Source organism: Sparus aurata, chromosome 2, assembly GCF_900880675.1.
Source record: "Sparus aurata chromosome 2, fSpaAur1.1, whole genome shotgun sequence".
NCBI lineage: Eukaryota > Metazoa > Chordata > Actinopteri > Spariformes > Sparidae > Sparus > Sparus aurata.
Window position 1 is genome coordinate 20,581,676 of NC_044188.1, and position 13,843 is coordinate 20,595,518.

The 13,843-nt window shown below is 41.6% G+C and overlaps 2 protein-coding genes across 2 annotated transcripts; both read right to left on the bottom strand.

Annotated features, from left to right (window-relative positions):
* Positions 1-616: 616 nt before the first annotated feature.
* LOC115596409 (rhodopsin kinase grk7-b-like) lies at positions 617-8,240 on the bottom strand. Its single transcript, XM_030441492.1, has 4 exons — positions 7,563-8,240; positions 6,516-6,953; positions 3,803-4,074; positions 617-3,642 (listed from the first exon to the last, which is right to left on the bottom strand). The coding sequence occupies exons 1-4, from the start codon at positions 8,175-8,177 to the stop codon at positions 3,318-3,320; spliced, it is 1,650 nt and encodes a 549-aa protein (XP_030297352.1). The 5' UTR covers positions 8,178-8,240; the 3' UTR covers positions 617-3,317.
* A 1,391-nt stretch (positions 8,241-9,631) lies between these two features.
* Positions 9,632-12,243, bottom strand: rnf7 (ring finger protein 7). Its single transcript, XM_030438050.1, has 3 exons — positions 11,961-12,243; positions 11,763-11,810; positions 9,632-10,721 (listed from the first exon to the last, which is right to left on the bottom strand). Exons 1-3 carry the CDS (start codon positions 12,124-12,126, stop codon positions 10,603-10,605), a joined length of 333 nt encoding a protein of 110 aa, XP_030293910.1. The 5' UTR covers positions 12,127-12,243; the 3' UTR covers positions 9,632-10,602.
* Between the last annotated feature and the right edge of the window lie 1,600 nt (positions 12,244-13,843).

The following is a 13,843-nucleotide window of genomic DNA, read 5'->3' on the forward strand; positions in this document are numbered from 1 at the left end:
GTGTGTGTGAGTGTGTGTGTCTGCATGCATGAGTGCGAATGTGCAATGATACGTGCAGCGTGTGTGTGTGTGTGTGTGTGTGTGTGTGTGTATGTGTTGGAGGGTCAGGCCTTGGGGAACTAAACCCTGGCAGAGGCTTGTAGGCGCCTGGTAAAAACATGTTCCTGGAGACCTTCTGCCGAGTTTGTCTTGTCGTCACGTCGTCCACAGTGGACTCCCCACTCTGCCTCCACGGCCGGCAGTGATCAGGTTGCATCTTGGATTTCCATCTGAACCACCCTCTAATCTCACGGCAGTCTAGCGTGAGTGGAACCACTTTTCAGCCCCGTAAGGTCACCCCCTCGCAGGAATTAGCACAACACATGTTTATGTGTCCCACATTACCGTAATGTGTCTGAGGTTTTGGAGTGATGCGCTGAGTGACGGATGATTCACTCTGAATGACGTTATGTTGTAATTATGAATGTAGTGCGGTCCGCTGTGGTGTTTTAAAGAGACAAGCACCTTCCTTTTCTCAGAGTGGACAAACGATGATGGATGATATGAGATGAGCGAGGAGACCTTGAATGTCATCACTACCAAGAGTCATTTGTAAACAGAAATCACCGCAGCAGTGTAGCATGAGGATCTGCTTTATTGCGCTCAAGCTTTTTTCCATCACATCTCATAAAAATGTTGTCACCTGGGTTTGACGTTGGGTAGAAAAAAAAAAGAAGAAGCACAAAACATTGTTGTGAAAAACACACGCATGAGGCAAGATGGCTATAAACAGCATATAAAATCATTACAAGCCAAAACAGTCACATAAAAAATGGGAAAAAGGTTGAGTCATTGTTATGAAATCACATTTTATAAATATTGCAAAATATCACTGGCACTGTCACGTGCTGACAATCTCTTTATGTGCGTTATGAGTAAAAAAAAGGCATGAGAGAGTACAATTGATTGTACAAAGACTTAAGAACCAGAATAAAGTATAAAAATGATAATCTGAGTCAGAAATAAGACACCTGAGATACCTTGCAAGGCTGAAGGTCAAAGACAATAAACATGTAAGGCAACTCTTAGGGTGCATTCATCCTGTCTTTGTGATTATATTTTACAGCAGAGTGCTGCAAAGTACTTTATACTTATAACACTAAAAGACGGGGCACTCGCAATTTGGGGGCCCTTTGGGTGGTCGACAAATGTATCAGAGGCCACAGAGCCCCCTGTCCCTCCACTGGTGGCGCCACTGGGAATAAACTGCAGAATGTTTTAAAGCTCCTTGATCTGATTTCGTTCACTTATTTTAAAACCAGTTTGAAAGACCTCGAGACCCAAACTGTGTGTGTGTGTCCGTGCTCAAACTGATCCTCCACTTTGTTCCTTTTAAACTTTGGTTTATAGTTATGTCACTGTTAACAAACAATGAAATTGCTTAAAGCCATTTACTCAGCAATTGTATGCTGGGAAGTTGATGCTCATAACACATGATGATTTGTTTCTATCTCACTGTAACCTGTCCTGGTTAAATAAAGCTTAAAACAAAATGAAAAATAAAATATCAGCACATTGTCCTTGGTTTGGTCCAACCAGAGACCTCTGACGCTCCCCCAAATAATTTCCTCCATATGCTCACTGTCAGATAAAGGTCCAAAATAACTGAAGAAGCACTCAAAAGAAAAAGAAAATCTCCTTTGTAGTGTTTTAGTCCATATATGGCTACAAGAACCAACCATGTGCGGAAGCCTAATAGATGTTTGTTGTTGCTATGTTGTCAGCAGTTAACGTTGTTTCTTTCACAGGGTGATTTTGGGGGGTAGTAAAGGAGTGTTGCATTGTTAAAGCCAAAGATTTAACATTAACATGCTTTTTTTTAAGTGGAAAAACTATGTGTACATACGACAATTTGTCTCCCTGCATCCACTCGTTAAAGCTGAACGAGTCATCCAGTGCTTGTAAATGCCTGAGCAGCTCAGCCAGGATAATGAGGATGATGGGGGCCTGCGGGAGGCAGCTTCACGGGCGTCTGGCGGCACTTAGTGGTGAAAGCGTGCTACTGAGAGACCTCACATCGGCCTGCAGCTCTGAGGCCGCGGAGGCAAAAAGGCATTCATGGCATTTGTGTGAGACTCGAGTCCATCAGACAAATGTGGCACATTACTGCAAATACTGCTAATAATCCTGCTGCTATTCAGTGACACACAAGCATTAATGGAGCCTGTTTACAAACACATGTAAACACTTAGGCCTGCCAACATGGCCGAGTGATGTAATGGAAAGTTGGAAAGTATGAATGCACCGGGGTCTGCTGTCTCACCAGGAATAGAGGGCAAAGTGTGAAGCAGAAGTCGCAGCACGCTGTCAGAGTGTGTTTGATTTTACCACTGAGTCACATTTGGCTTCAGAGACAACAATGTTCTGATAAAATGTGATAAATTCTTCTTCAAAGATGTTTCCTCATTAATTACCAGTGCTGGATTGCAACTTAATGCATCTGTTTAAGAACTGAATTTTGAAACATTTGTGGTACTTCTGCTTGGACAGCTCTTTCAATTTAAACATCCCTTTTTCTATAGGTCTTTTACAAATCAAGATTTCTTTTTATACAAAACTTATAAAATATAATGTTTTGTCATAAATTAAACCACCAAACAGTTAACAGTTCTCAGTACAGCTGAAATGATCCATCAATTATAATCAACTCGTTGCTTTTGAAATGTTAAATGTATTTTTAATAATGTTGAGGATTGAACTGTTGGTTCGACAAAGCAAACCATTTTGAAGGTGTCACTCTGGGTAACTAGAACTTTGTACAAACTTGATGATCAGCCGATTGAAGGAAGAAATAATCAGCTGATGACCTCAACTAACTACAACAGTAACATCCCGCTTTCACATGACAAAGTATCTTTACAGAGTGGTATTAGTACTTCCTCCACCACTGTTTGTAAAGAAATACATTCACATTAAGGATAAAAGTGAGGTAGCTATTTAAAAAGGTAACTGAGGTGCGTCGTGTAGTCTTGAACCAGGCACTTTAAATATATTAAAGGTCCAGTGTGTAGGATTTAGGGAAAAGTATGGAATAAAATATTCATAATTAGGTATTTATTATGTGTGCATTGTATAATGACTTGAAGCTAAGAATTGTGTTTTCATTATCTTAGCAGGGACATTTTATATCTACAGAGGGAGTGGCTCCTCCACCATGTTTCAGTCACTTGCAATCACTAGATGCCACTAAATCCTTCTCACTGGACTTCTGGGTATTTTCAAGTATTCAAATGGAAAATGTTTTCCTAGTTGCACATATTGATGAGGAGATAACATGCTTACAAAATGGCGCACAGCTTAGACGCCCACACATTCTCAAAGCCGAGGCCGTTCTGACTGGAGTCGTTCAGCTCATCGAACACTCCGCTGTCGATCATCTCCCTCTGCCACTTGATGGAGACTGCGCCCGTGCTGAACTCCTGGTAGAATTTTTCATCTTTGGCATCCAACATAATGTCCTCATCTTCCGAGGTGTCTCTAAACTTGTCCACGTTATTGGCGTAGACCACGTCGGATTTTGGCACCCAGGGGGCCTCCACCAGCCCGGCCTCCAGGCGGAGGAAGTTAATGTTCTTGAAAAACACGTGTTTTCGTGGGTCATCACTGCAAGTGGTAGAAAGACACAGCATGTGATTGATGACTGAATGGAGAATGCAACTTACATTACACACTTTCTTGATATGATGATTTATTCCTTGACCTCTACACCTAATAACCTCATTTCACAAACTACTCTATGTGCTTAAGAAAGTTTTTCACCCACCGGAACCCGAGGCGATACTGCGCCTTCTTCCTGAGGAAGCAGCGGATGATGTCTTTGCTGGGAGCGTCAAAGCGTCTGTGTTCAAACTTGACGTCGTCCTCCAGAGTGCGGCGGGTCACCTCCTCGTTCTGCACCTTTTCTCTGAAGTCTTTAAAAGGCAAACGGGCGGCCAGCATCTCGTACATGCTGCAGCCCAGAGCCCACCAGTCCACACACGCGTTGTAGCCATCGTGCTTCAGAATCTCAGGGGCCATGTAGCCCGTCGTACCAGCCTGACAACACAGACACGGTGGGAGACTGTGTGAGAAAGACTTTAAAGAAACATCAGTCTGCTAGGTTTAATTTCAATAATACTTGTTAAGGCTTGGTTCAATTCTGGGGAGCAGGGACACAGGTATCTCACATATTTACTGTACCCTGTTTTACCTGATTTGGGACGGCACAAAAATGATTAGTGAGGGTAGGGGGTCAGAAAACAATCCAGAGTTTCACTATTCATTGTCTTTTCACTTGCTGAAATTATTCATACAGCCGGGCCATTTTCCTCCAATGTCACGCTCAAGGGTGGGACACCAGAATGCTGGGTTAATGTAATGTCGTCCAGGTTACAAGTCGTATAAATGTCGGCAATATGACAAATTGTTGTCATTTTACAGCTTCCTGATTGATCAGTAACAGAAAAGATGACGGATAGTGAACATTTGGAGCAGGGCCATAGCCAGGATTTTAGAAATACTGATGTCCTGCCCCCCACGCCCACCCATACATTTGATTGCTACATTATAAATCTGTGCATTTGTCTGCATTTTGAATAATCGTTTAGGAAATAATAGCAGTGCCAGCAAATAAGTGAAAATTGGACTCAAATTCCATCAGAAGAAGAAGAAAAGTAACAAATATGGCCAACCTTGAGTTAAATGTTTGCAACTTATTTCTATTCTAAAAAAAACTTATTTACATGGTTAACACTTTATAATAATCATCATAAATAAATAAGCTTTATAGACTTTTTAAACTTAAAGTATTTTTTACTGTTAAGAAAAATTTAAATGGTACATAAAACATTTATTAAGTAATTGTAAAGGTTAAAAGCATCCGCTGCAGCTCATCCAAATAATGTCTGTAAATAAACTACAAAGTATTTATTAACTATTTACAAAGTATTATGATCAATCGCAACTTTCCAATAAACAATTTCTAGTAAATAGTTTATGTAGCATTTCATTGCTTGTTGACATTTATATAACTGTTGAATAAAGTTGGCTTAACTATAAAAATGCAGTTATTAATAACATAGAATTGTTTATTTAATGATATGACTGGTAGGATCTGCAGCGCTCTGTCTATCTCCCCGTGTTTCTCCTGTGTTTTCCTCTTGTTGCATGTTTGTCTCCCTCTGTCTGTCTGTCAGTGTTTGTCTCAGGCTGACCAACATTCTGCTCATCAGCCAGACTCATCTCACCTGCCGCTCCACACACCTGCGGTCCATCTACACTAATCACCAGTCACCTGTCTTATGCCGGTCTTTCCCATGCTCTGGACTTTCGGCTTTGGACTTCCCGGGAACTGCTGCTGCCTCATTTTAAACGCCTTGCTTTTTTTCATTAAAACAGTTTTTCGTTTAACTCCTGTCTCCGGTGTCTACATTGTGGGTCAAGTTTTGAATACTGCTAGAGTATCTCAAGATGTCAAAGAAACAGAAAAAATACAAAGGACATGACCTCAGTGTACTGAGCGGTAGCTACAGCACTGATTTGGAGACACACTCGGTCATGTTTCAGGGGTAAAACAAGTCATATATTGTGTAGTAGGATATCAGAGGAAAATGGCTGCTGTGTGAGTATGGTCTATGGGGAAGCCATATCACAAAGCAATGAGTGTGTGGTCCTTAAGCTAAGAGCTAACTGTGGTACAATGCATCAGATGGTAATATTTAAATTCAGTATTGTGTACATTATGCACGGTCCCTTACAAATAATTTAAGACAATAAAATAAAGAGATATATGTATATGCTAGCAGTGGTGCCCTCAGGATGTTTGAGGGACAGGGGGGGAGAAAAAAATTAAAAGAACACCAGCTGTATGCAGGAAGGTACCAGAGTCCAAAAAGGGTTCTGAAAGGGCACTTAATCATGTTTTATCTACCATAGGGGCATTCACGAGGGCATACAGTGGTGTAGGGATGATGTGTTTTTGTTGGCCAACCCAGAAGTTAGCACTGCCCTGGCTCCCTGGATTTTGGATTAGAAAAAAATCATTCGATTTTAGACTAATTTTAGTCTACAAACAGACTATATTGCGGTTGCGTGACATAAACATCACCACCACTAAGCATCTAACTGTAATTTACGTGTACTGACTGTGAAGGGACTGACTCATCTCCTTGTACAGACACATGGGGGCCATGCCTGGTACTAGTAAAGCAAAGACTGAGCAGCTAATGCTAAGGGTCAACCTTCAGTACATTTCCCAGCCATCCAACTGGGGATGAGGTCAGTCGCCTTCTTATCAGATCAATTTGGGTCAAACAGGGTTTGGTCACCTGTGATGTTGGAGAGGACATTATTTCTATTCCTGGTAAGCTACTTGTGGTGGGTGGTCAACAAATGCATGTGAACATAGATTATGTTGAGTAGCACAGTCTACAGAGTGCATGTCAACTGTCTGACATGGGCAGTTGTAGGTCAGTCTGGTGACAGGTCACTACACTAACCTTCTGACAGATTGTTTTGCCCTTTGGCAGCTCCACAGCTAATCCGAGGTCTGACAGCCGACATTGTCCTTTAGCATCCAGCAACACGTTCTCAGGCTTCATATCCCGGTACGCAATGTCCATGGAGTGCAGGTGGAGTATCCCCGTGGTTATCTGGGCCATGTAGTGAACAACACGCTCCATGCGTATACCCCGCTCCCCGAGCTCGTAGATATGGAACCTGAGATCTCCTCCGTTCATGAGGTCCATGATCAGGCACAGGTGGGTACTGCTGTCGTAAGCGTAAGCCAGGTTTACAATGAAGAGGCTGTCGACCATCTCCAGGATCTTCTTCTCCAGAAGGGCGAACCTCTCACCAGCTTTTTTCTTCAAGCGCCTCTTATCTAGCTTCTTGCAGGCGTACATCTGGCCTGTGTATTTCACCTGCACGGCACACACCTGCAAGACAGAGCAACTTCCCTTTGAGTCCCTACAGTGTCACCCTGGAATTTGTTGTTTATGCTTCTTTCTGGGGGTCAGCATGTAATAATGAAAGAGGCTAAAACATGACGAAAGAGGAGCATAAGTAGAGAGAAAATCACCAAGTCAGTCTATTGACCAGCTATTATGAAGCAATATTAAGCCCAAGTTTGCTAACACGTGCTAACATTGGTCCCCATTAGATGTTGGTCATACAAGACTAAGAAAGTCTGTAGCAACAAAACCCCAGAGTGTATAAGTTGTGCCAGGGTGCTCATGAATTCAGTTTTTCACGTATCAGAAAAACAATTTTAATTCATTTTCAAAACAGTCTTAGTTTTTAAGGTAATAGCTATTTTCCCAGGATTAGGGTTAACACAGTATTGAACTGGGCCCCTCAAAACATAGGATGTTGCGAACTTTGGCCCCTGAACATAGAAGAAGAACCTAGTCTCACTTTAATGTTGTGCCAGGGTTTCCCCTAGGCCCTGGTCGTAACACTGGGAACTCTGATTTGTCCTGGTGCAAGTCCATCAGTCAAGCTCAGATTTATATTGAAAGCGAGATGCTGGTATTTTTAGTACTTACCTCGCCAAAGCCACCTTTCCCCAAAGTCCTAAACTCATAAAAATATTTGCTGGTGATCTTCTGCTTCTCAAACTCCTTCCACTGCAAGAACCTGTAGAAAATGGGGCTTTTTAGATACTCCGAGAAAGGTTTCCCCCTCAGGAAGTCCCTTGTGGCTTCTTTTATCTGGTCCATTGTCACCTCATCAAAGTTCTTCTCTGATAAATTCCTGCATTTTTCAGCCGCCTCTCCTGTGAGGTAGGAGAGAAAACTCTTGGATTCAGGCCGAAAGAACTTAGTGAGGATTCTCTGTTTTGCTTTCTCTCTGGTTTCACCTTCGGCAATGCTCCACCTGTTCAGGTCCTCCAGGAACTCAGTGGCTGCCACATACTGCAGGTCAGACGCCAGGAGGAACTGCTGGAACAACTTCCTCCCAATAGGCTGCCGCTCGCACAGGGACTCATACTTATTCCCCCCAACCAGCTGGAGAGCAGAGGACTTCTTTGGTTTCGGCAGCGTCAGGGAGTGTCTTTGCTTCTTAAGCTCATTGCGGTCTACATGCTGAGCCTTCAGGTAGGCTGTGTTGGCTACCAGGGTGTCCAGTCCCACCAGGTCACTGGATGTATCCTGTGACATACCTGGGCCCGATCAACTACATACCTACAGCTCACCTATCTGCAGGTTCCAGGCACAAGTGAGCGCCTCAAGCACTTGCATCCTGAACATCCTCCACCTCTTGTGCTGCGTCTCCTGGAGAATTAAAAGTACCACAGTCCTTAGGGATTTATTGCGAGCTAAGTATCTTTGCATGCTTATTCGTAGACGGCACCAAGGGAAAGCAACTTATCTAGTTTGAACTTAAGAGGCTTTAGGCCCATCTATTTTTAGAAGATGCAAAGTGTTTGTGTGCAGTAACTGGGACTCCAGCGTGATGAGGTGGCAGATCATGACCTGAACAAGTTACGGTTGATTTTAGCTTGTTAAGAGATAAAGAAGCCACAGAGAGAGCTGTGTGTTTATAATATGTGGAGTATGGAGCAAAGTATGCACATGTCATTGCTTATTATAGGAGAAAGACTGAAGACTTTAGTAAATTAACCCTAATTGGTTTAGTAGGCAGCCTAAGAAATGAATTTTCCTGAGCTGTTGGAAGAGTGACAGCATTCAATACTGGGGGAGGCTCTGGATCAGGTAGATGTGTCCTTGTCCTTACATGTTCAAGTGTCACTTGGCAAGATACTGAACGCTAACTTTTTGCTGTTCAAGCCATGTGAGTGGTTGTGTTAATGGCGAAGTGAAGACATACTGTGAGGCGCTTTGGTTAGGAAGTCGCCTCTGTCATCAGTGTATGGATGTGTGTGCGAATGGGTGAATGAGGCGATTGTTACTAAGCACTGGTCTGCAGAGCAGACAGCCTATAGAGGAAGTGAACAAAATAACATGAATACCTGCGCAGATAATGCAATTCATTACAGCAAAAAAAAAAAAAAAAAAAGGTATTACTTACATCGCGCAATACGCTTCCACTCTGGGCAGATTAACAGGACCGCTATCTGAACAGTTAACTGAGCTAATTAGCCAAAGCTATAGTTACCAGCAGTTAGCAGTTATTTAGCAACAAGTAAAGCAATCTGTTCAAACAAACAGGAAACAAGTGCATTAAAAAAATCAATTTCAGAGTCCCATATCAACCTACATGCCAATTGGCTAGTCAACTCAGACATAAAATGGGGTAAAAATGTATGCTTGTATATGTCATGCTTTTGCATTAAATTTACGCTGTAGATGTCCAAATCAAGCCAGCAGATACAAACACATCACACTTTTATTCTGTGCAGTACTCTTTTCAAGTTATGCTCCATAAAATACCCAAAAAGCAAATTAGTCATGTGCAGCTTCCTCTGGAGTCACTTTCTCCTCATATGCAGTCAACTCACGTACCTATGAACACACTTTAATGTATTAACAAGTATTAGCTTATTGTGCAACCTGACTCCATTTATTGTGTTAAATTTATTATGTTTTCATTGGAAGTTTGTCTGAGTCTTGTCAAGGTAGAGCTACATTTAACAGGTTTATACAGTGTACTGTTAAGAAGTTTTATTTGCGACAATGTATATTTTCAAGGAAATACTTTAAATGTGTACTTAAATACAGTACCTGAGTAAATGTTCTAAGTTGCAAACCGTCACTGGTGCTTTGATCAGGTTAAGCTGCAAACTGGAACAAGGCCAAACATAGCATACATGTATAACAGGTGCTAGAGGTTAGCATGGCCACTTTCCAGATGGTTCACTTTGACTGTCAAACTACTTATGACTGTAAGGTGACTTGAGGATTTTAGACTTTAACTGGACGTTTCTATGTTCAGGGGTTGTTTGGTGACTTTGAAGTGTAATTTTTCCATTTGATTGGAAGGAACAAAATCTGAAACAGCAAGAGACAAATAGGAGATAAAAGTATTATTTTAAACAGAAGCTGATTTAAGAATAAGTGGGAATCTGGATGAATCTTGGTTAGCATTCAATGCCAAATGTAAGTACTTGACAGTACTTTTCTTAATCTAAACTAAAACTAAAACATTAGCTGAAGAACTACAATATATACAACTGCTTCTAATAATAATTATAATAATAATAATAACAATAATACACCAAGTCTGTTCAAATACCTAAGTGAAAAAATACATGCTTACAGCTATACACAATTGTTTATTTTTAAAAAGACAGTCACATATTCAAGGTGTGCTGAACACCGCCACAGACAATAACGTAATGCTAACATGTGACCAAACACTGCAACGAGGTTCATGCTTCTCTTAATGACTCTTAATATGTCCACACACATCGACCCCTTGGTGACCAACGCGTCCTCGATGCTTTAAATTTATCCACCGTCCTCGTTCGATCAGGACTACTGGAACATGCAATCATAAGTAGGAGGGCAGCTGTGGATGTCTGGTGGCTCTGCACAGGACGTTGCAGTGATCACTGTCAAGTCTGTCACCACTTTCGGGTGCATACAGGTGTCGTCTGAGGATCAGACTGCCTGGCATTGGAGCTTATTTGCCGATTCTCTGAACCACCCAGTCCTGCTGGCAGAGGGGGCAGCGATTGTTCTGCTTCACCCAGAGGGACATGCAGCAGTTATGGAAGGAGTGGTTGCACTCTCCCCACACGACTGAAAGAAGATGAAGACAGAGGGACATAGGAAGAGTGAGTGAATGAGTATGTATAAGAAGGAGAACTTTATCATTTGTCAGCTGAGGTTTCACAGAATACAAAAGCACAGAATAAAACTGATTTAACTTCAGTTTGTCAATGACATTCATTCTTTCCTTGGTGCAGTTAAACAAGGTAAAATCACACTTAATAAAAGGTTTTCAACTTGAGATTAATTGATCTGAAGTTGTATTTAAAGGTGCACTGTGTAGTTTTGGGCAAAAGATTTTAGTCCAAGGAGAAAGATCTTCAGGGTGTGAATGTTTACACCTAAACAAACTAAATAAACAAACTCTCTTCATTTTCATGACTGAATAAACAAACTGACCTACAAGGACAACACACTTTCTTACTGTTTTACTTTGTTAATATGTGGCGGACCCTGCCACCTTGTTTATTTGCTAATGGAAGAACTAATATTTCTGAGTTTGTATCATTACTTCATTAATACTGTAGGTTTAAGGATCCTCTCCAACACTACACAGAGCGCATTTAAATTATCCTAAGACACACACACTATATGCACATTGAGCTTGATAAAGTGATTTATAAGGCATTTATCCAGTAAATCTTCTTAAATCACAGCAGTCACTCTGTGGAGGGTCATTCATACTGAATATAGTTGCATTTGATTATATACATATATACAACTTGATTATTTTTCACCACTTTACTCGTGCTATTAGTTGTGTTATAATCAGTTGCTCTGCAGATGGCTCTTACAACTAAATATATCTGTTAACAAGTAATTTCCAAACATTTACCCAACGCCATATTAACTAAATGCAATGTGTCAACCAAGTAATACAGCGACACAATCTCTCTTTGACTTAGTTTACATGATAGGACTCGGATTTAAAGCGCTTCCTCTGTGATTAGCTGGCTTCGACGGCTTATTTGACAGCTCCGACACACTACAACTAATGCTAATGTTAGCTTCTTGGATTAACCTGCTCACTTTTTTGGTGACTCAACGCTTTTATAACGTTTTATTACTTACCAACACAGTCCTCCTGTTTGTTTTCCGCCTGGCACCGGAGACAAGCGTCTGTAAATCAACAAAAGATATGTTACAGTGGCACTCTGACAGCAACCCCCCTGGTATGAATGCAAATATTAGCCACCTTAGCTACATTAGCCGGTGTCCGAGCTAAGCTAGCTAGCCGGCTCACTAACATCGTCTGTTCCCCGGACTCACCCATCACTTGTACCCGACAAATGGCACAGGTGTCACACTCCACGTCCCAGCTCCACATAGCTACGGCGTTCCACTTCTTTAGGGAAAACATCTTGTCCCCGCCGGACTTAGAGCCTGAAGAAGTGTTGTGAGAGAGGACTATACCCGGCTCGTCACCGTCATCCATCTCTGCTGCGCTGTATCTAAGGTAACGCTAGCCGGGCTAGCTCAACAGCTAAACAAAATGGACGAAACTCTTGAGCAACGCTAATGCTAACGCTAGCTGGTTTAGCAACGCGTCTTGCGTCCATGGCGACAGAAGAGGGCGCTGTTTTGCAGGACTTCAAGTCTGTGTGGTAAACATAACCAACAAATATACACAACACAAACACACAGACAAAATGAACACATGCATTTAAATATAATGAATAAAAGAGCAGATGTGATTCATTACAGTTACATGCTAACTATCTTCTCATCTCGTTGTCCTTCTGTCCATGAGTCTAGCCGATTTTAAAGAATAAGTTAATGATCTGTTTGGACAATAAATACTATTTTACACATCAGTTTCACCCTTATCACTTATAACTTAAAGCTCAATATTATCCCACAAAAAAATCTGATTCCGGTCGGACAGTAACTCACAAGACGAGCTTCTCCATTTCCTATCAGCCCATAAATGTTTACAATGATCATCATTACAGTATAATTACACGATGTCTGTTGGATCTAAAGGTAGTAGCTGAATCTACGTTTGGTATTTAGGCGTACCATTCATGTACAGGTGCTTATCCTTTACAGTGGTTCGTTTTCTTGTTTTGACATTCACGCTTTTTTAGTAAATAATGACAGATCAAGACATTATAAACATAGCTTAACTGTTTATGATCCTAGACCGTGTAGTTTAACATTACATTACACTATATTTCACTCTTGGCGTTATAAAAATGGTGCACAGGAGAGAAGAGACAACTAAGAGAAGAGACAATGAGCTGTATGAATCAGACGCTGCACTACAAACATGCACAGAACAGACAACATTTGCGGCAAATACTTATTGAGTTTTACCTTAAAGGACTTGTTAACTCATCAGCATGTTAAGTTAACCCTCTTTAGCACCATGGGAACATCTCCTGCATCTCTGCTGAGCTGGGCAGACAACACACAACAACAAGAGGTAGGTCACAGGTCACTTCAGACAGGAGTGTGCTGTCAAGCCACCATCACTGACGTAATGTTTGTGGATGCTCATTTCTCACCCAGAAATCTGTATTGACTCATGTACTACAATACAATTCCAGTGTATGTCCTCTTCAGGGTATGTACCCGCTTCAGGGTAGATAACATGCACATGTCTTTTGATCAGATGTCATACAGATACAATAAATCCCCTCTGTGTGCTTATTACTCGCAGACGGATGTGTGTTATCGCACACGTGCATCTGTAAATTTTACACCAGCTGTGTATACATTTTTCTTTCCGTCAATGTGCAGCCCTCCCACATTGTCTCTGCATGTCAAACCCGGGATCAGAGTGAGACACACCAGGAGATAAAAAAATGCGTTCAAGGTTTGAGAGTCACTGCTACTACAGGAGGATTTCTTTGAGCTCTGAATGCAGGTTTTATGGTTACAGACACATTTTAAACAGCTGAGAGATGTGTTTATTGTGCCAAAGTAAGAGTTTACTCACACTAAAGGGACAGTGATTTCTTTCACCGTCTCCTCTTGAATGACACTTTTGAGGTATGTAATCATCTGTGATTTTCTAGTTTGGCCTGATGTTCCCACTGGGGGTCCAATGTCACTACCACTTCACTAAATCACTGTCAGGAAGGGCTGCAGAGCCGACTCCTTGTTTCACTATGTATCAGCCTGTCTGTCAGCTCCATAAAAGTGTTTTT